Source organism: Onychomys torridus, chromosome 18 (genome assembly GCF_903995425.1).
Source record: "Onychomys torridus chromosome 18, mOncTor1.1, whole genome shotgun sequence".
Lineage (NCBI taxonomy): Eukaryota > Metazoa > Chordata > Mammalia > Rodentia > Cricetidae > Onychomys > Onychomys torridus.
Window position 1 is genome coordinate 714,873 of NC_050460.1, and position 22,422 is coordinate 737,294.

The 22,422-nt window shown below is 44.8% G+C and overlaps 1 protein-coding gene across 3 annotated transcripts in view; it reads right to left on the reverse strand.

Moving 5' to 3' along the window:
- Kat2b (lysine acetyltransferase 2B) overlaps nt 1-20,576 on the reverse strand; it is a 110,973-nt gene extending 90,397 nt beyond the window's left edge. The window contains exon 1 of one of the 3 annotated variants that reach the window (XM_036167719.1): nt 19,819-20,575. In XM_036167719.1, coding sequence (XP_036023612.1) covers nt 19,819-20,067 — 249 coding nt within the window. In that variant the 5' untranslated portion in view covers nt 20,068-20,575. Of the gene's footprint in view, nt 1-19,818 lie in introns of all 3 variants that reach the window. The other 2 variants (XM_036167718.1, XM_036167720.1) reach the window with 2 other exon arrangements.
- Nucleotides 20,577-22,422: the final 1,846 nt, after the last annotated feature.

Here is a 22,422-nt window from a genome sequence, read left to right on the forward strand (position 1 = left end):
CAGAGAAGCTAGCTAACAAGGAGGACCCAAAGAGGGATGCACAGATCGCCATGGGAAGGGGAAATAGATGAGATCTCCATGAGTAAACTGGGGATGAGGGGTGGGCAATGGAGGGTGGGGGATGGGGGATGAGAACATGAGGGAATGGGATGGTCGAGCTGTAACAGGGATGGAGTGGGAGAGATACCATGATAAAGGGAGACATCATGGGGATAGGGAGAAACCAGGTGATAGGGAAGTTCCCAGGAATCCCAAGGTTGACCCCAGCTTAGACTACTGGCAATAGTAAAGAGGATGCCTGAACTGGTTTACCCCAGTAATCAGATCGGTGAATACCCTAACTGTCATCACAGAGCCTTTCTCCAGTGACTGATGGAAGCAGATGCAGAGATCCACAACCAAACACCAGACCAAGAACCAGGAGTCCAGTTGGAGAGGAGAGGGATTCTATGAACAAGGGCATCAAGATCATGATGGGGAAACCTACAGAGACAACCAAATCAAACTAGTGGGAACTCATGAAATTTAGATCAACAGCTGTGGAGCCTGCATGGGACTGGACTAGGGCCTCTGCATTTCAAGACAGTTGTGTAGCTTGATCTGCTTGATCTGGCAATAAGATCAGAATCTATCACTCACTGCACATGAACAGGCTTTCTGGAGCCCACTACTTATGATGGGACACCTTGTACAGCCTTGAGGCAGGGGGAGTGGCTTGGACCTGCCTCTACTAAATGTACCTCCCCATGGGAGGCCTTACCTTCTTGTAGGAGGGAATGGGGGTGAGTTGGGAGGGGAAGTCTGAAGGGGTAGGAGGAGAGAAGAGGGGGATCTTTGATTGGTATATAAAATGAATATAAAAATTTCTTAATGATGGGGTTGGGGATTTAGCTCAGTGGAAGAGCGCTTGCCTAGCAAGCACAAGGCCCTGGGTTCGATCCTCAGCTCTGGCCAAAAAAAAAAAAAAAAAAAAAAAATTTCTTAATGAAAAAAAGCTTGTGTGCCACCATGCCTTTCATAACAGTTACAGTATGAAAATATGATTCAGCCGGGTAGTGATTCAGCCGGGTAGTGGTGGTGCACGCATGTAATCCCAGTACTCAGGAGGCAGAGCCAGGCGGATCTCTGTGAGTTGGAGGCCAGCCTGAGCTACCAAGTGAGTTCCAGGAAAGGTGCAAAGCTACACCGAGAAACCCTGCCTCAAAAAAACAAAAAACAAAAAAAAAATTTATATATATATGTGTGTGTGTATATATATATATATATATATATAATATACATATATGTATATATTTATATATATATATGATTCTAATATACAGACAAGGACACAGTACTTGCAGAAATTCACCTTTGTGTTGCTGTTGGTTTTGGTTTTTTGACACAAACTCTTCCATTGTAGCCTAGGCTTAGCTCAAATTTAAGATCCTTCTGCCTCAGCCTAGATGGGATTCTAGGGCTGTGCTAGCTCACCTGGTAGATACTCACAGTATTTGTTCAGAGAAGAATTAAAATGTAGTTCTGACTTCTCTTTGCTTGGTCCTGTAGTAGAAATCCAGGCAATAAGAAATGCAGTGTTTGTTACTGAATCTACCCTGAGGCCAAATGGCAAAGCAGGAAGATGGAGTTTGAGGCCAACAGAGGCCACAGAAAAGACACTGTTCTCAATACCAACAACAACAAAAAGCTGGACAGGTGGTATTAGTCTGTAATCCCAGCAGTGAAGAACCATGGGCTAGCCTGGACTAAATAATGAAAGCCTATCTCAACAGAAAAAGAAAAGCCAGCCATGAGTGAAGAGAACCACACTTGGCAATGCCTCTCCCCAGCTGCCAACTCCTCTGCTTTGGACCCATAGCTACGAAGCCTCTTAGAGCTTCAATTTCTCATTTCTTTTATTTCAAGATAGAGTCTCACTCTGCAATCCAGAATAGCCCAGAACTCACTATGAAGAAACCCAGATTCGCCTCAAACTTTAGGCAATCCCCTGCCTCAGTGCTGGGTTGTCAAGATTATAGGTGTAAGCCACTACATATGGCTACTTGTCCCACCTTTAAAAGTGTTTTCTTGCCAGGTATAGTGGTGCACAACTTCAATTCCTGCACTCAGGAGGCAGAGGCAGGCAGATCTCTATGAGTTCAAAGCCAGCCTGGTCAATAGAATGAGTTACCAGACACAAGATAAAAAAACAAAAAAGAAGTGTTGTTTTCTTTGCTGTAATCTAACAAAGCCTCAGAATATAATTTTTTTATTCAATAGCTATTTTTGAGTTCCTAGTATGTATGAGACATAACCTTCCTGCTATATGAAATAAATCAAAGCTTAGAACATGGACAAGAAAAGGCTTTTAAACTTTTTATTTCTAATGGTGTAGTTCAGGAAAGCACTTATCTACCTTTCAAGGTGTCCTGGGTTCCATCCTCAGCACAGCAATAAATAAATAAATAAATAAATAAATAAATAAATAAATAAATAAAATTTTATGGTTTATATATTATTATGTCATATATATAACTGGCATATAGAATACATACACAATGATTTCCAACTATTGATAAATATAGCAAAGAATTTTAAAGGATGATTAATATTATAGAGGGATGGATGGCATGCTGCTATTTTAGACAGGCAGGGGAGAGGATGAGATAATGAAATTTGAGAACATACCAGAAGGAAGTTTAAGAACAAGATACAGAAATACACACAGCTGCCGGGCGGTGGTGGTGCACGCCTGTAATCCCAACACTGGGAAGCAGAGCCAGGCGGATCTCTGTGAGTCAGAGGCCAGCCTAGGATACCAAGTGAGTTCCAGGAAGAAATACACACAGCAAAGGACTGAGATATAACTCAGTGGCAGAGCACTTGCCTAGCACACACAAGACCCTCCAGAGTTCAATTCTCAGCACAAAAACCACAGGAAAAAGGGAAGGGGGTGGTGTTTACTGGTGTCCCTATTCATGTGCAAAGACAAATGTAACCCAGGTATAATCTGATATCAGAGATGAAAACAACTCAAAACATTAGGGATTCAGGATCACATATATGGCTCAGTGGACAAAGGTGCCTGTTGATGGGCCCGTGTTTAATAACTGGGACCCATGAGGTACAGGGAAAGAACTGCTCCAGCAGGTTGTCCTCTGACCTCCACATGCAAGCTGTGGCATGCATAAACATGTATGCACACAAAATAAATTAAAAATATGTAATTAAAGAGTTATATGCCAGTTAAGTGAGACTCTGTCTCAAAAAAAAAAAAGGGGTGGGGGGTGTCTGCAGAGTTAAGTGAATTGCAGTGGAAGCAGTCACATTCAGAACTGCACATACTAAGTCATCCCAGCACTGAAAACCATGCTTGGTGGACAGTGTCAGCTACAAAGAGATGGCTAGTCACATGAGTCCTTTCAGAAAGCTCATTTTAACTCAATCTTAATTTTCAGTTATGGAAAAGCTATAAGGAGCTATAGAGAATCCCACTTCTTGGTACCATTCCTGAGAAGGTGGCATCCAAGAGCTTGACATCAGCTGAAGAGAATGTAAGAATGAATGTTCTTTTTCCAGAATCTCCACCCCATAGGCCAACATCACAGAGGTACAGTTGCCCTTCCAGCTTTGTGTGCTGACTTATGTCATCCTGTCAGGAAGGCTGCCACCCTCCCCAAACTCTCCAGTCTACACAGCTTTTGAAATACAATAGGTAACAATTCTAGTTATTTTCCAGAACCAGGGGTGGGAACAGTAGGACTTCACATGATAGTCAGCATTTCAGCACTCACCACTGCCAACACTAAGGACAAAAACCATGACACCAAACAGAAGGACATCTATAGCTGGCATTCCACCAACTATGACATCACCTTTCTCACCCACCAGCCCCTCAGCTGCTCAGCTGTCTTCCAGCATTCCATTCCTGCCCATATCAGTGGCCAAGCATACCTTGAATTCTTATCCACATTCTTGCCTCAAAAGGCTGCCTTAGTACATCTGAATGTCAAATTCCCATCTATTCTTTCAAAAACCAAATCAAATTCCAGTCTAGGAACCTAGTGGGTGGAGGTGACTCAGATCTGTCATCCCAGCACCCACTGGGCTGGGCCAGAAGGACTGTGAATCCCAGGTGAGCTTCACCTCAAAAGGCCAAACAACTAAACTAAAATTAAGTTTAAAAAAATGAAATCAGGGGGTTGGGGATTTAGCTCAGTGGTAGCGCACTTGCCTAGCAAGCACAAGGCTCTGGGTTCGATCCTCAGCTCTGGCAAAAAAAAAAAAAAAAAAAAAAAATGAAATCAGTTCCCTGAACCTTCCATATCCATTTACTTCCATTTTGAAAGTGGCTAGCAAATTTAACTTTGTTTTTTAACTTAAAAGCACATGTTGTGCTGGGCGGTGGTGGCACACGCCTTTAATCCCAGCACTCGGGAGGCAAAGCCAGGTGGATCTCTGTGAGTTCGAAGCCAGCCTGGGCTACAAAGCGAGTTCCAGGAAAGGCACAAAACTACACAGAGAAACCCTGTCTCGAAAAACCAAAAACAAAAGCACATGTTGTTATAAACTACTGCTACGTGTGCGGTTATATTGACAGCCCAGCAATCAAAAACACTCAGTGTAACTGAAGAGCACCCAGGTTTGGTTCTTAGCACCCACATGGAGGCTCACAAGTCTCTAACTCCATATTCAGGGGATTTGATACCCTCTTCAGGCTGCATGTATCTAGCGCACATACATTTAGGCAAAAACTCATACACATGAAATAAAAAATCTTAAAAAATAAAATACTGGAGTTGGGGAATTAGCTCAGTGGTAGAGCGCTTACCTAGCAAGCGCAAGGCCCTGGGTTCAATCCTCAGCTCAAAAAATTAATTAATTAACTAATTAATGAATTAATTTAATTTAATACTGTAATCCCAGCATTCAGGAGGCAGAGGCAGGTGGACCTCTGAGTTCAAGGCCAGCCTGGTCTACAGAGTGAGTTCCAGGACAGCCAGGACAGTTTCACAAAGATACCTTGTCTCTCGAAAACAATAAACAAACAAAATACTGTTACACATTGACAACCTGGCTGCAGTCACAAATGGTACATTCAGACCAAATGGTTCTCTGGTGTGTGACAGAGCGTGGCAGGATCTATGTATCCTAGGCTGGTCTGGAACTAATAGATGACCTTGAATTCCTAATACTCCTTCCTCCACCTGCTGAGTGCTAAGATTATGAAAGTAAGCTAGCATGACCTTGAGGTGCTGGGGATGAAACCCAAGGGCCTCATGCACAAGATAGGCAAGCACTCTACCAAGTGAGGTCCATCCCCAGCCCTGAGATTCCATTGTATACAGAGAAGTTTAGGAACAGACAAGGATGATCTCAGATAACAGAGTCACAACCAGGGTGACTGGAGTGGGAAGAGGCAGAGTGTGCTGAGGGTCTGGAAAGATCTAGCTTTCTCTGCAGACAGATACACGGCTGTATACTTATGTTGATATAACTTCAGGGCGTGTGTGACTATAATCACTTTGAAGACAGAGGCAATAGGACACTTAAACTTCACAATGAGATCTTGTCTTTAAAATAGGAGGGATGAGGTGGCATAGCTCAGTAGTTAAGAGTGCTTCCTGTTTGATTCTCAGCACCCAAGTCAGACAGTTCACAGTTACCTATAACTCCAATTCCAAGAGATCCTTTACAGAAGTAGGGACCCTCTCTCTGCCTGTAGGAAGCCCTAGAAGAGGCAAACTGATGCCCAAGAAAGAAACTCCACCAGAGCAGCCAAGCAGCAGGAGGCATCTCTGAACCCTCTGGGTGTCTGTCTGTTCTGCATCAGTAAAATGGCTTTTTTTTTTTCCTTTTTCCCCCCCCCCCCCCCCCCCCGAGACAGGGTTTCTCTTTGTCTGTGTAGCTTTGTGCCTTTCCTGGAACTCACTTGGTAGCCCAGGCTGGCCTCGAACTCACAGAGATCCACCTTCTCCAGGCGGTGGTGGTGGTGGTGGTGGTGGTGGTGGTGGTGGTGGTGGTGGTGGTGCACGCCTTTAATCCCAGCACTCGGGAGGCAGAGCCAGGTGGATCTCTGTGAGTTCGAGGCCAGCCTGGGCTACCAAGTGAGTCCCAGGAAAGGTGCAAAGCTACACAGAGAAATCCTGTCTCGAAAAACCAAAAAATAAAATAAAATAAAGTGACTTTCCTTGCTGTCTTCTCACCCAGGGTAATCAAATGAAGAGAGGCAAGAGTTCCCTCTGCCTCAACTTCCTGAGTTCTGAGATTACAGGTATAAGCTACTACACTTGGCTACCTGAACACCTTTAAAAATAAAATAAGGGACTGTGAGAGACTTTGTTTTCTATCCAAGGTAGTTAGCTGATAAGGGCCCAAATATCCTGGGCCTCCCTCTTCCTCCTTTTTGCTGATTAGCTAATAGAGTCATATTGTGAAGTCAAGACCCCAATGGGATGAGATGCTGTCACTGCCTATTACAGGGATAAAAGACAGAGGCCATCTTCGCTCACTTGGCTCACTAGCACAGTTTGGATTCTGATAAAGGTGAGTTCTTGGGAGTTCTACCCCAGGACCTACTTAAAGGTGGAAGGAAAGAACCAATTCCATATGTTGTCCCTTGAGCTCAGCATGTGCATACACACATACACATCATATATATACATATAATAGTAATAATAATAATAATAAACATAATTTAAAGAAAATAAGTGTAGTGGGGCATGTTGGAGTTAGGTCTAGAATAAGTAAGTAGCAAGAACCTGTCTTGAAAAACATAAAACAGGTTGGACTTGGTGGCACACACCTTTCATCCCAGCACTCAGGAGGCTGTGCTAAGTGGTAGGAGGATCTTTGTAAGTTCAAGGCCAGCACTATCTACGTAGTAAATTCCAGGACAAACAGGGCTTCTTTCCTGGGAGGTAGATAAATAAGAATTGCAGTGAGCAATTCATCTAAGAAAGAGGTACCAACTGTTAAAGTCTATGTCACACAAAGCACAGCATAGAGGGTCACAGGGTGGGGTGGCTGCAACTTACTTGGTAGAGTGCTTACATAGCATGCAGGAAGTTCTGGGTTTAATCAACAGCACTACCTAAAATCAGGTGTGGTGGTTCAAACCTACAATATCAGCATTCTGAAGTAGCTTCAGGAGAGTCAAGAGTTCAAAGCCATCCTCCAATACTAACTTTGAAGCCAAAAATAAAATAAAAAGGGCATGTGGCATGTGCCTGTAATCCCAGAACTGGAAGAGAAGAGGTAAGCAAATCCCTAGGAGTTCCAGGCCAATCAGGGCTATATAGTGAGACCCTATCTCAAAAAAACAAAAACCTTGGGCATGGTGGCACATGCCTTTAATTCCAGCACTTCTGAGGCAGAGGCAAGCTTATCTCTGTGAGGCCAGGCTGGTGTACAGAGTGAAACCTTAAACATCACAAATCAGCTGGGACGGTGGTGGCGCATGCCTGTAATCCCACCATTCAGGAGGCAGAGGCAGGTAGATCTCTGTGAGTTCAAGGCCAGCCTGGTCTACAGAGCTAGTCCAAGACAGGCTCCAAAGCAACGGAGAAACCCTGTCTCAAAGAAAAAAAAAAAAAAAATCACAAAGCATTGTTTGCAATACAGTTATCCTAAATCAAAACAGCACTCAGGAGATCTTGTTCTGTTTTTCCTTTGCACACTTTCTCAGGTGTAACAAAACTACAAATTATAATCTGAAGTTTTTATAAACTTGAAAATTTTCTGAGAACACACAAAAACATTAAATTTAGATCTTTTTCTCTCCATCTTTTTGTTCTGAATCTGTGTGCTAAGCTCCTACACTTACCAGTCTTTAGCAGTACCACCATCTGCAAAGTGTGTGCTATACATTTTACAGCTGAGGACAACTCTTTCAATCTAGACTTGGTAGGAGGCAGAGGCAGGAGGATCACATAACATTTGAGGCTGGCAAGGGCCAAGACCAGGGTAAGAGAGGAAAGTGTTATTAAGGGTTATTGCCTTGGTTTTTCATTTGGTTTTTTGTTTTGTTTTGTTTTGTTTTGTTTTTTGAGATAGGGTCTCTAGCAGCCCAGGCTGGCCTCAAACTCAGTATGTAATTGAAGCTGGCCTGGAACTCTATCTTTCTGGCTCTACCTCCTAAATTCAGAGATCAGAGACATAGGGCCACCAAACCCTGATGACAAATCTTTTAAATGACATTTTATCTACCTTCATCCCTGTTTTGTATCTTACTGTAACAATGCTGCCAACTTGAAGAATGTACAAAAGTACACTTTTAATTTGGTTCCAGTTTGTAAACTAGCAATGACTCAGACTCAATGTGCACATCCTCTTACCTGCAATGATTCTCAAGTTACAAGGAAATAAAATTGTTTACAAACATGTCTACAGAATAAGACGCTTGCTGGATAGGTGTGAGGACTGTGGCATTCAAATCCTCCCCACCTAAGTAAAAGCCAGGCTGAGGGTGGTGGAGACAGAAGGTTCACTGAGGCTTGTTGGCTGCCAGCTTAGCTCCAAGCTCAGTGAGAGTCTGTCTGAAGGGAATAAGGCAAAGCATGATAGAAACAGACACTGGATGGTCCTTCTTTGGCATTGCCAACACATGTGCAGAAACACCACACTCACACACACACACACACACACACACACACACACACACAAGCTAGAACAAACTGTAAGAAGTAGCTAGGCTCTGGTGGTGCATACCTTTAATTTTAGGTCTTGGGAAGCAGAAGCCGGTGGATCTCAGAGTTTGAGGCCAGCCTGCTCTACACAGCAAGTTCCAGGACAAGGCTCCACAGAGAAACCCTCTTTCGAAGAGAGACAGAGAGAGAGAGAGAGAGAGAGAGAGAGAGAGAGAGAGAGAACAGGAAGCTGTTCATACATAAATATGCCTACTATTCACAAAGGAGAGTTTTCAGATTCCAAGTATTGTTTAAATTAATACTAAAGGAACTAATTTTGCACACTGCTAAGGTGTTTATGAGTCTATTGAATGGTTTTCCTCCAAAGCAGAATTTCAGCTCTTGCCTGCTGACATTCGAGACAGATAATTCTTTGTTGTGCTGTCCTCTCCTCTCCATCTGGTGAAGGTTCAGCCAGCCTTCCTTCCAGACACAATAATGGAGAATGTTTCTGCTTCAGGACACAGCCATATGGCCCCCGGGAGAGGAGCTAGCAGACTCCAAAAGAGGAGCAGTTAATTTAAATAAAAAGTTGCAGCCAGTGCTACAGAAGTGGAAGGAGGTCAGGGGTGCAGAGCCCCTGACTTCATGAGACCAGCCTAAAAAAGCCAAAAGAGTGGCCAGCACACATACAGGTGCCATTGCTGTCCCTGGAGCAACAAGGTTTGCTCCAGCAGTGAGCACCAGCCTCAACCACAGGACACACTTCCTCCTATACCACGGTCAGAGCTACTTTATAATTACTTTTTAATTTCTATTCATGTATGCGTGTAAGTGTGCAGATGCCTATGGGGGCCAGAAGAACGTGGCATCAGATCCTCTGGAGCTATAGTTACAGGCCTGTTGTAAGCCATTCTGCATGGGTGCTGTCAGACAACTGGAGCTCTTAACCACTGAGCCAACATCTCTCCAGCCACTACAATCACCATCACCACCATCATCACAGTATATGTGTTTGCATGAGAGGGGAGGACACACAATCCATGCACATAAATGGAGTCAGTGTTCTTCTTACATATTAACATGGGTCCCATGATTAAATTCCAACATCTCCCCTCATTTGTAAAAGACACACTCCTGAAAGAAGGGTCAGTCAAGGGCAAGTGAGATATCTCAGTGGATAAAGATGTTTGCTGAGCAAGCCTAAAAGTATAAGGAGACTATCTCCAAAAGGTTATCCTCTGACTCGATGAACATGAGTGTGCATGCTGGTGTACACACACACACACACACACACACACACACACACACACACACCAGTTATTTTTGAAAGGTCAGTGGTGGCTTTTGTCTTATAGTAGGTTGTTACATTAGCCAGGAGGTACACCAGCAGGGAACATGTCAAAATGCATGCTTGCCTATGATGGGACCTTATGTGAATTGTGGGGTCTGCCTTTTTAAGCCCCCTGCAAAGCAGGACTTGTGGCTATTTCCTAGGACCCCGGGTATGGACCTGGCCAGTATTTAATTAAAGCTTGCTTCAAATTTGGCTATAAATTGTAATAGTAGCCTAATTCTTTAATATTTTCTGGAGGACCCAACAAGTTCCAGACCACAAACTCAAATTCCAAAGCCAGACCATCACTCTTGAACTCCAAGGTTGAGGGGCCACTTCAGGGGGCACATGCCTTGAGATGTTCCAAAGGTTCAAGGCTGTCTTTGGTTCTCAGACTCTCAGGGTGAACTTGTGTGCTGAGAAGAGCAGCAAGCATCCATGGAAGCCCCTGGCCAGTCATAGTCTGTTCTGTTCTGTAGGACTCCTATCTGGGTGTGGAGGGGCTTGGACAGGACCCGATATTCTCCCTTCCAGGGCAAATGTCAGATGTGACTGGCCTGCCTGCTTCTGGTTGGATGGAAGGTTTTGTCCATCTGTGTCATGCAGAAAGCTTTGTCTGTCTACTTTATATACTTGGAGAAGTCTGAGTTTTCTGGTGGGTGTGTGTATGTGTAAGTTTTGTTGCAAAATGTATAAATGAAGGGTGGCTACCACATCTTTTGTTTCTGACTGTTCTTCTTTGAGTATATGAGTTTTCTGTGTTCTGTGTTTCTTGGGTATATTTTTGCTATCTCTGCTGTTTCCAGCCACCACGACTGTCATGACTGCTTTTATGGCCAGGGCTCAGAATTTATCTCTGAGCTCTGTGGTCACTGGATTTGGGTTAGCAGGATTTCAGATGTCTTTTGGGTATGGATAACATTAAAGTTGTTTTATGCTGTTCTACTTTATTGGAAATCTGGCCCTAGAGTTGGGCTGTGGTCCTCCTTTCTCTAGACTCAAGCATATTTAAAAGTTTCCTCTCTGTCCTGTGTCAGTCAAGTCACCCAACACTGTGACAGGAGGAAGAAAACAAAGCAGAACAACCAAAAATTAGACTTGGTTTTATGTGAACATTCTGTATGTTTTGTATTTATTGGGTATGGTTAAAGATCTGTAAAATCTGTGAAAAAGGTTAACTTAAACTTGTAACAGGGAGCCAGGCACTGGTGGCACACGCCTTTAATCCCAGCAATCTCAAGAGGCAGAAGCAAGAAAGTCTCTTTGAGTTAGAGGCCAGCCTGGTCTACAGAGCTAGTTCCAGGACAGCCAAGGCTACACAGAGAAATCTTGTCTCAAAACAAACAAACAAACAAACTTGTAACATAGGGTTGACATTTAAAAATCTATGCATAGGTAGTCTTACAGGAACCATGTGACATGATCCTATTTTGGAATATAAACAACACTTGCCTTGACGCCATCTTTAGGCAGCATGTGGCTGGCTGCCAACTTTGCTAGGGTTAGAGAAGACAGATCTCATGTCTTGATTAAAAGTGACTATGTGACATGGGCCAACCAATGAGGCAACAACACATCTCTATAAAATTTTGGATTAGGATGAATTTTTGTATGATAATTTCTGTCCTGAAAACAAGGTTGATAAAAGATAGGATTTAACATTAGAGTCACCCAGGTGGTATTGGTTTAAAAATAGGAAGGGGTCAAGGAGAAAAGCTGAGGCTTGCAAGTGTGTAGCAGGGTTGGAGTTCCTAAAGAGAGCCCAGTTGCAATGGACCATAGCAGTTTTGGATATGCCTGTTCCATGTGATAGTCACCAGAAATACCAGCTGCTATGAAATGGAACAGGCTGGGATCTAGAAATCAGGCTGTATATGCTATTTTTTCATATTGCAAGAACACACAGTTGAGAGATTATAAACATTTTTGTTTTTTGGTTTATTTCAGAGCTGAAGAGATTATAAACTTTTTTAAGAAGAAATTTTGGTTACAGAAAATTTAGGTTAAAACAACTTGATTTTTTTTTTAAGGAACAGCTTTTAAAATATTTAACTTTAAAAGACTATGGGACATTTTTAGTTGATAAAATGATTTATATTATTAATATATGATCTTAAATAAATAAATAAAAGATTAACAAATAGGGCCACCCCTATGAGCACCAAACACTAAACACCAGCAACTAGAATATTCCTAACTTATTATGCAGCAAGAAAATGACCTAAGCGGTCTAGCAAAGAGCTTAGAGCAGGAACAGCTCTCACCCTATGGGTCTCAACTCCTCGGGAGTTGAAAGACCTTCTCACAGGAGTAGCCTAGGACTAACGTGTTGGATGTTTGGGCTGCAATTCATAACAGTAGCAAAACTGTAGTTGTACCATGGCAGTGAGAGTGATTTTGTAGTTGGGGGTCACCACAGCATGGGGAACTTTTTGAAGGGTCTCAGCTTTACAAAGGTTGAGAACCACTGGCTTAGAGAATGTCTCTCATTACTTAAGGTGTATTCAGGCTTAAGGATGTATGTCTAGCCTCTTTATCTTTGCCAACTTTGAGCTTTAGTATATTGATAAACTGAGTCATACAAAAAAACTGTTATATTCTGTGATGGTGTACTATAAAAGGATCATGAAAGTTCCCAGTCTCTCCCGTGGACTGTATTTATAAGTTAAAGATTGATTTTGACACTAAAAGAGCTTCAATTCATAAATTGTTGTATTTTTAAAGCTCAAGCTTAACAGAGATAAAGCTGTAAAATCCTAATCTTTATAAAAGCTACTAACTTATTGTAAACTGTTAAAGATAATTAAAACATGGTCAGTCACCTTATAAATGATGAAACTCTTAAATGTGTTCATAACTATACTTAAAAGTTATGCTAAGTAATAATGCAATTAATACAGGAAAAATTTAGCCTCCTGTATGTATTTTCAAGAATAAGACCAAAACAAGTTTATTTAGCTCAGATATACTTAATAGATGATGGTCCTCAAACTTGTCAAAGATCTGCTGAATATGGCATTTAATGTGTTTAATGGAAAAAGCTTATTATAACAGAGACCCCCAAGTTCTCCAAAGAAGAAGGTGGGGCATAGCAATGACAACTCCACCTGGACTGTGGGAATGCTAACCACTGGGCTAGAGTGCCCCGATGCCTCCTCCCCCAGCACCAGGACCCTGCCCAACCTGTGGAGAAGCAGTTAATTGCCCCACTTTGCCTAGGCAAACTAAAGTCAGTCCCCCAAGTTCCTCCTCCACAGGAAAAGTCTCTCAGGTCTCCTGGACATGGGCACAAAAGACTAATGCTGCCCTGGTACCTCTGCCCCAAACAAAGCTCTAGAGACAACAGGAACCTGGGATGACCATCTAGGTAATGGGTAAATCTGTCATTTTAAATGATACATAGGCCATTTGGATAATACTTCCTGCTACAATTTATCCTTCTCAGATCTCTGATGCCATTGATGATGAGGCCAACTATAGCTTTGTCAGCTTGGGAGCAGCAGGCTACCGGGGGTTCTTACCCAAGGCTGCAGCCACCTTGTTAGTTCACTTCATATGATTAAAAAAAAAAAAAAAAAAAGCAGGTCTTGCTTTTTGTAGCTCTACTAAGTCTTTTGTTAAGAAAAGAAAGTTAGACACAGTGAAACCCTGTTTTGAAGAAGGAAAAAATTTGAAAAGAAAGTCAGGTTTGAGTTGCTAACAGGCTTCATATTAAAGGATAAACAGGTTTCAGATGTAACTTTTTACTAAAAGACCATACTTTGTGGTTACTGTTCTCAGGAATAATTACTAATGCCTCTGGTAAATGGTTAGAAGGAAAGTAAAGGGCTTAAAGTAGGCAAGAAGCATTCTAAGGTATATACAGTTCTGAGGTTATGAACACCTAAGTAAGTTCTGAGAGTCTAAGAAAATGTTTTAAGGTATATAAATGCAAGTTGTAAAGGTATAAGAAAGTGATTTCAGGTATGTGAAAAATGGGAAATGCTTCAGATTTCTTTCCCCCTCTATGCTGTTATTATACTAAGATTTCAAAAGTTCAGAGTTTTAACTGATCAATGGAATTCTGATACTCTGGTAGAGCACTGATTGCTGTTACCAGTCACAGGCTCAAGATTTCAAGTTTCCTTTGGTTGTTGTGGTAATTTAAATAGACATGGCCCTCAAAGACTCTTGTGTTTGAATGCTTGGCCCATAAGGAGGTGTGTGTCACTCTGAGGATGGGCTTTCAGATCTCAAAGGCTCAAGCCACTCTCAGTGTGGCTCAGTCTTCTGCTGCCTGCAGATCAAGATGTAGAATTCTCAGCTCCTTCTCCAGCACCATGTCTGCCTGCATGTCACCACGATTCTCACCATGGTGATAATGGACTAAACCTCTGAACCTGTAAACCAGCCCAATTTAAATGTAGAAGAGTTGCTGTGGTCATGGTGTCTCTTCACAGCAATAGAAACCCTAACTATGAGAGTTGTCTTCTTTTTTTTTTCATCATTATCTCAAAACAGTATTTGTTGTTGTTATTATTATTATTATTATTATTATTATTATTATTTTGTAATTAATTTAATTTTACATATCAGCCACGGATTCCCCTGTCCTCCCTCCTCCCATTTCCCACCCTTTCCCCCCAATCCATCCCCCATTCCCACCTCCTCCAAGGCAAGGTCTCCCCTGGGGATTCAGCTCAACCTGGTAGGTTCAGTTGAAGCAGGTCCAGTCCTCTCCTCCCTACACACAGGATGAGCAAAATGGCTCAGCATAGCCCTAGGTTCCAAAAAGCCAGCTCATAGAGGAGGGATTATATGAGCAAGAGATATTGAGACCATGATTGGAAAAAGCACAGGGACAAATAGCCAAACTAGTGGAAAAACATGAACTATGAACCAATAGCTGAGGAGCCCCCATGGAACTGGATCAGGCCCTCTGGATAAGTGAGACAGTTGATTTGCTTGAACTATTTAGGAGGCCCCCAGGCAGTGGGACCAGAACCTGTCCTTAGTGCATGAGCTGACAGTTGTCTTCTAAGTATAGACTTAAAGATGCTTCTTATCAGGTTAAAAACATCTCTGTTCAACATTCATATCTGGCTTTCTGGACAGAAAAACAATGTTCTTTGTATCACAAATTCTAATTGGTCTTAATAATGAAAACCTAGAGTCAGATCTAATGGTAAATGCTGAAAGATCAGAGAAGTAAAGGAGCCAGCCACTAGAGAGACTTCTTACATCTACAGCATCCTCAGACTGAAAGAGGGGAGCTCCCACCCCTTTCTGCCCTATATTCCTCTCTCCACTCAGCCATATCACTTCCTGGCTTCACTTCCAAGCACTGGGATTAAAGGTGTGAGCCTCCACTGCCTGGCTCTGTTTCTCTTTTAGACTGGATCAATCTTATGTAGCCCAAGATGGCCTTGAACTCCCGATCTTCCTGCTTCCTCCTCCCAAGTGCTGGGACTAAAGGTATGTGACACCACTGCCTGACCTCTATGATTAACTGGTAGCTAGCTCCACACTCTGATCTCCAGGTAAGCTTCATTTGTTAGAGCACAAAAAATATCACCACTGTTCATGCTTTTTAACCCAAATCTATAGCTTTTGCTAAGATTCAAAGGTGTGAGTCTGCTCAGATCTTTTACAGACCCCTGTCAGCTGCTTTTTCTACAATGTGGATTTCAGTACAGATTACAAACAGTAAATATCTAAAATTTTTATCTTTTTGTAAACTAAAAATTCATGTAAGCTTCAGGGGGTCAAAGAAATCACAAGGCCTGGATCTACCTCTCACAGATCAAAGGCACTCCAGATAAGTACAGCCTAAATTTCCCCACATGCCTATTTCTGAAGGTGGGATCTCTCTCCTGGTCTGTGAGCCCTGGACTTGCGGAAAGCTGATGTGTATCAATCCAGTCGATGTGATTGCCACATGTCTCTTCAGCTGGGTCATTTAGTCAAAAGGTTCTGATGAATACACCATTGCCTGAATCCTCTCCTGGCCTTTGACTAGCATTCCAGTCCTCCTGGGCATTGACAATGATACCCTAGTTTCATCAGGAAGTAGTTACAGAAGACAGTATCTCACCCCATGTCCCCCAACAGGCTGGGATGTTATATCAAAAGGAAACTCCCTGGCATAGTGGACAAATGGTTACCATAGTGCCTATTGGCTACCAGGAAAGGTATCTGTTATAACCAAATAAACCCAGATCTATCAACAGGTAGATGAATTAGCTGAAATATGTCTACAATATGATAGGGCACTTTGCCTGCTTATGCAGAACAAGGAGTTATTATCTGATTTTAACAAAAAAAATGTTGTTACTATACAAAACATTAGAATTGTTAGAAATAATCTGGCTGTACTCAAAAAAGCATTGCAAAAAAGTAGACCTGTGATGAAATAAATGATTTGTGCCTCATCCATTTCCTGGCTCCTTCTAGATAGTGACTCTATGATGTCAGCCATCATAGGGCCTTTGTCCCTTTTCTTTCTGCTATTTTCAGTTGGCTCCTACATCACTGATGCCTTAACTAGATGATAATTCCTGTCTGGATACCACTAAGATGATGGTTATTAGATCTCAACATAAACAGGTACCCATCACAGAGTCAAGGATTTGACTCAGGATACAACTCAAGGGTGGAATGTGAGAATCAAAGTTAAATGCAAGAGGCTATTGTTTATGTTTTCACTTCCCTAAACAAGTTTGTTTGGCCCATCTGCACAGGATGTGCTTGATCACATGTGGGCAGGAAGAAATTGTCAGCATGTGTACTTGCCCCTGATTGGATGTAGGCAGGAAATATGTCAGGATGTATGCTTGCCCCTGGTTGGACCTGATGGGAAATGTGGTGATCAAATTGCAGTTTGATCTTTTCATCTCTTGTCATTCATTTAGTCAGTAATCTCATCACAGAATCCAGTCAGTTGATTTAAACAGAGCAGAAAATTACACTGTGGGGCAAGCCTATAATTCCGGCACCTACCAAGCCAAGCTGTGGGGACCTTGAACTCCTAATCAGCCTGGATTAAAATAAATCAATAAGGCTGGGGGCAAGGTGGTACATACCTTTAATCCTCGTATGAGGCAGAGGAGGATCTTTGTGAGTTCAAGGTTGACCTGGTCTACAAATGGAGTTCCAGGGTATCCAAGGCTACATAAAGAGCCCCTATCTCAATAAATAAGTAAATCATTTATCACTATCAAATCTGCCAGGAGGAATTTGAGTAATTCCTAACAAAAATGTTGGTTAAGGTCAAAGGAAAGACAAGGTATCTGAGATCAAATTTGGGGGTAGTATTTGTTTTTTGTTAGGGTTTGGTGTGTGTGTTTGCATGTGAGATCAATGTTGAACCGTGAGAGGGCTCGTGATAAGCTACCTCCCCAGGACAGGGAATTAATTTTCAAGAGGGAAGAAGAGTTTTCAGATTCCAAAGGAACCATGCAAAGACCTGAGATAGAAAGAAAACTGTTCAGCAAGTCCCTGAGACATCAGCCAAGCCAGACACAGATTATGAACTCAGAAAATGGGGAACTAAAGGATCAGACGTCAGCAAGGTCTAAACCATATATTCTTTATCACTCTGCCTGTGTCACACAAGTCAAGTGGTTCTGATGCAATTTGACCAGGCACAGTTCAAAAAACTCTAGGCTGGAGCCTGTAAAACAAGTTTGTTTGTTACACACAGACTTTTCACTCTTTTCTCTGGGCCAGATCTTGTCTAGGTCTCCAGGCCTGCTCTTCTTCCGGTAGCCCCCAGGAAACTATGTCTTCCCAGCCTCTACTGTTCCAGTTTCCTTGCTCTCCCACTGGCCCAGGAGCCATTGGCAAAGGTCAAGCTATCTGTCTTTTGTGTCTTGCTCATAGTAAGTACAAAGACAAGCTGAAAAAAGCCACAGATTATACAGGAAGCCTTGTCAGAACTAACCAACTCAGTCTAAAGAAAACACAATCTGAGCACTCATGTGCACACACATGCACATAACTGGAAATGAAATTTTTTTTTTTTAATCTAAGATAATATCCCTCCCAGGTTAGTTCTGGATCCCTAAGTTCCCACTAGGCCACACCCACCCACCCCCAATCCAGTGGCCCCAGTAAAGGGCAGGCTCCGGCTGGCCCAACTCTTAAGTTTTTAAAACTGCTTTCAGTTTCTCTTCACAACAAGAAACCATACCCTATACAACACCAGCCAGCCAAAAGTTGTAAATCAGGATGGCACATCCTCCAGGAAGTCACCCACTGGAGCTGCAGCCCCTGAGTTCCCCAACTCCCAGCCCCTACACTCAAAGAAGGCTTCACAGGACTCTACTGAAACTGGCTTACTGCTTTTACCAAGCAGTAAGGCAATAGGCTTTACTGCAAAAGCCAAGCCTATTAAGTCCTTGAGCTTGCTCTGGGTTCTGTCTGCCACTCTCTGGCTCTATGCCTTCGTGCTACACTAGGGGTCCTGTCTTCCTTAGTCTGTGGCTATTGGAGTATAACTCCATCCCTTTCCCATTTCTTAGACATATACTCCTGATCACCATTTTGCATTCCTTTTTAGGATATACGACATGATGTAGTATTTCACAGCTCCTCTACAGAATTCAAAAGTAGTAATATACTTGCTTCTTGGAAAGTATTCTCAATTGCCATTCGCATCTCCCGGGTCTTTGTTAGAAATGCAGATCCTCAAACACCCACCCCAGACCTGATTCAGCATCAGCTTCCCATCAGCTCATTCAGCAATCCCAGCGCACACTAATGTGCACAAAGCACCGCGCTAGAGCCTCCACAGGAACGCAAAGCGACTACACGACCTAAACAGGAGGTGGCCGCATTGAAAGGGCCTGCAGGAGGCCATCTGAGGCCCTCAGGAGCTCCAGTAAACACTGCACCCAGCATTCCCCGGAGGAATGTCATCTACTCGGCTTAACCATCTTTGCTGTGGGGGTGGGGTTGAGAATGCGAATGCAGGGAACTCGACCCCTTTGCAGCACGCAGGAGCAGCAAACACGGGAGGTGCGAGTGAGTGCTCCTCTTCCGGGACTGAGCCGCAAGCCGCCGGAGCTGACAGGCCAAGTCCCCGCCCCCTTCTGCTGTCACCCTGTCAAAACAAAGCCGCTGCCTACACCTCTTGGCCAGTCTCCCCTGCGGCCTAGGGAGCGGAAACCCCCTACACGTGTATCTCCAGCTGGAGGCTGCGGGATGCCCGGAGCCCTCAAAGAGGGAGAAAGGCAAGAAAACTGTCCTCAAACTGAGCAGTACTCGCCGCCGGGGCAGACCTTGTTTACACCCTAGAGGCCAGGATCGCTCTTTCACTAAACAAGTAATAACACAATAATGACAGGGCTGTCGCTGCGCGGCCCAGGCCGTCAGGCGCCAAAGGCTGTGCCCACCTCCCACCCCGCGCTCCGCTCCGCCCCTTTGCTCCCGCAGAGTGCCAGGATTCCGAGACTCTTCGGCGCGTTCACTCCGGAACTCAGCTCCTCCTAGCGGGACACAGTGAGGAGGGCGTGCTCAGGGAGACACACTCAGATTCCCCCCACACACACACCCCAAAAAGGTACTTCCCAGCCGCGACTGGTTCGCCACACCAAGCACACAGTTCAGCTACCCGTGAGTGGTCTTCCGCGAACTCCTACAGGGCAACAAAGCCCCAGGGTAGCCCTGGCGCTTGGAAGCTAAGATTCATCATTCCTAGAAGAGGGGAACTGGGCTGATCTGGATGACCCCCACCCCTGCGGGACGCTGTGAAGGCCGCAGCGGCGGAGCGCGCACAGCGAGCGCAGCACTTCCGCGGTGCCGGTGGGAGGCCCGGAGCAGGGTGGGGGAGGGGAGGGGAGAGGAGGGGTCCGGACCCGCCCGTGACCCCGCGATGGCGCGCGTCCCAGCGGGTACCTTGCAGGCGGAGTACACGCCGAGTTTTTCCAGTTTCTTCGCCCGCGGAGCGGAGCGCAGCTGCGCCTTCTTCACGGCGATCCGAGCCGAGCCGCCGCCTCCGGGTCCCTCGGCTGTGCCCGCCGCAGCCACCGCGGTCGCTGGCCCGCAGGAAGCAGAGCTCCCGGCGGCGGTGGGCAGGGTCCGGGGGGAGCCGTGCGGGGGCGCGGGCGGCAGTGCAGGGGGACCGGCCCCACCAGCCTCGGCCATGCCGCCCCGAGGGTCACCCGCAGCCGCCAGGGTCCCCGCTGGCGCCGGTGGCGGAGCCGAGACCCCCACCACCACCACCACCACACACACACACACACACACACACACACACACACACACACACACTCACACACACACACGGCCGCCGCCCTGCGCCCTCCCCGCCCCCGCCGTCCGCCGCTGGCGTTCGCAGGCCCCCGAGCCGCCCGGGGCGGCTAGGACGCTAGCGGGCCTGAGCTCGGGGGCCGCTCTCTGCTCCCCTGGGCTGCTGGCATGTTGCTGCGAGCGTGGCCACCTGCCCGGAGCGCCAGGGCCCGTGGGTGACCATCGACCCCAGAGGCTGGGCCGCTGAAGCCCAGGCACCTGCCGCCCTGCGCTGCGGCGTTCCTGGGCCTGACACCCTCCCGCGCCGAGACCCAACTTCCTCCACCCTAGCGGGAGCTGGAGGAAAAAATGTTTTCCAGAAGTATCCGTCAGCGGACAATCCTCCTCTTTGTTGCTAATTCACCCAAATCATGGCGTGAGAGGTTCCATTTTTTTTTTTTTTTTTAAGAGACTTTGGGTCAAACTTTTTCTTTTAAGAATTCTTCCCCATTCTCTTCCCCTGGTAGTTTCTGAACCGAATCTGCCCAAAGAGAGAGAAGATTCAATGGGCTCTGTTAAACACACACACACACACACACACACACTCCTCGTTGGTTAGAGAAAGTTACACTCCTCGTTAGTTAGAGAAAGTTACGGGTCGGCAAAATGAAAGCAAAGTGCGTGGGAAAAGTTTGAAATGAATCCGTCTGCAGGGTTTACCGGGGTTGAGTCTGCTGTTAGTTTCTTGTCTATTATGTTTTCAAAGGCGCGCATGTTAACTGGAAAGACAGTGTCCGAGAGTGATGCTGATTTTGACTTAAATTTCATAAGCAAAACACTTGCTTCTGTCACTGATGGCAGGTTGTCTACCCTCCTAAAACGACTTAAAAAGCCCAGCATTGACTGTCAGCACCGCCCGCAAGTGCCCTAATTCTGCGGAGCAAGCATAGGCATAATCTGGGACATGGGTCGCAATGTGTTTGTGATTGGTTGTCTCACAAGCTTAGATCCTGCCAAACTCCAGCCATAAGGGATGTGCTTTCCCTTGTAAATCCTCCTTCGCCCATCCTGTTTATTGCAGTTCGTTTTTCCGAGATCCCCTTTGAAGATCCTAAATCCTTTTAATGCGGGCTCACATTAAAATAATGTGACTGCGGTTACAGTTTCTAAGGGCAATGCTGGGGAAAAGGAAGTCTCTTCTCCTGAGCAGTGAAGCCTGCCTCTGTGAAATGGCAGCCTCTTAACAGATTGCATCCTTCCTAGGCTTGGCATTAGCCCAGTGTGGAGGCTCATGCCTATTATCTCAGATTCTGAAAGGCTAAAGCAGGAGGTTGGCCATGAGTTCCAGGGTATACTGGGCTCCAGAGTGAGACTCTTGTCTCAAAAATAAAAATCAATAAGGCCAGGTGGCATATGCCTTTGATCCCAGAACTACAGAAGCAAAGGCAGGCCAGTCTATGTGAGTTTGAGATATCCTGATGTACTTAAGAAGTTCTGGGTCAGCCAGGGCTACACAGAGACCCTGTGTATAAACCAATAAGCAAAACAACAAAAACCTCAGGATTTACAGCACTTTCCTTTCTACAGTTGCTCTCCGGTGTTCTTTGAGTTTTTAATAACTTTACTGGGGAATCCAGGTTCTCTTACATGTTCGTAGTGTCCTTCCTCTAAGAGTTTTTAAATGAATTCAGAAGGAGGTTAATGTCTACAGTATGTAGTGAGCTGCAAATCCTGGCAGTTGCCCAGAGGAAGACTCAGAAGAGGAGAGAAACGGGCTGCTTTTTAGTTAGAATCCAGAAAAATAAACCTGTTCCGCAATTGGAGTGTGTGTGTTGGGGGGGTGTGATCAGCTGTGTATGTTAGTTATTTGGTGCTCTTACCCCGTGAGGACCACATCCTGAAACACAACAAATCCACAGAAGAGTTTTTTATTAAGATAGGATAGGAAGAGACAAACGTGACAGGCCTGTGGGAAATACACATGGTCAAGAGAAAGGAGGAAAGAGACTGGTGCAAAAATGGCACCAGCTTTATAAAGGGTGGGCCGTGCATGCATACAGGAACGCATGTGGCTACTCCACGCATGCATAGATTACATGGCTGTGCGCACTTTGCGCAACCATGCAAAGCCACGGAAATGGCTATTTTGAACCGGAAATAGGTGGGAGTGTCTAGGTCCACCAGGCATGCCCAACCCTGTGGGCATGTTGTCACTTCATATCAGTATTGAAGGGTGGGTTGAGAGGGTACATCCTTCAAAGAAAAGTGGAG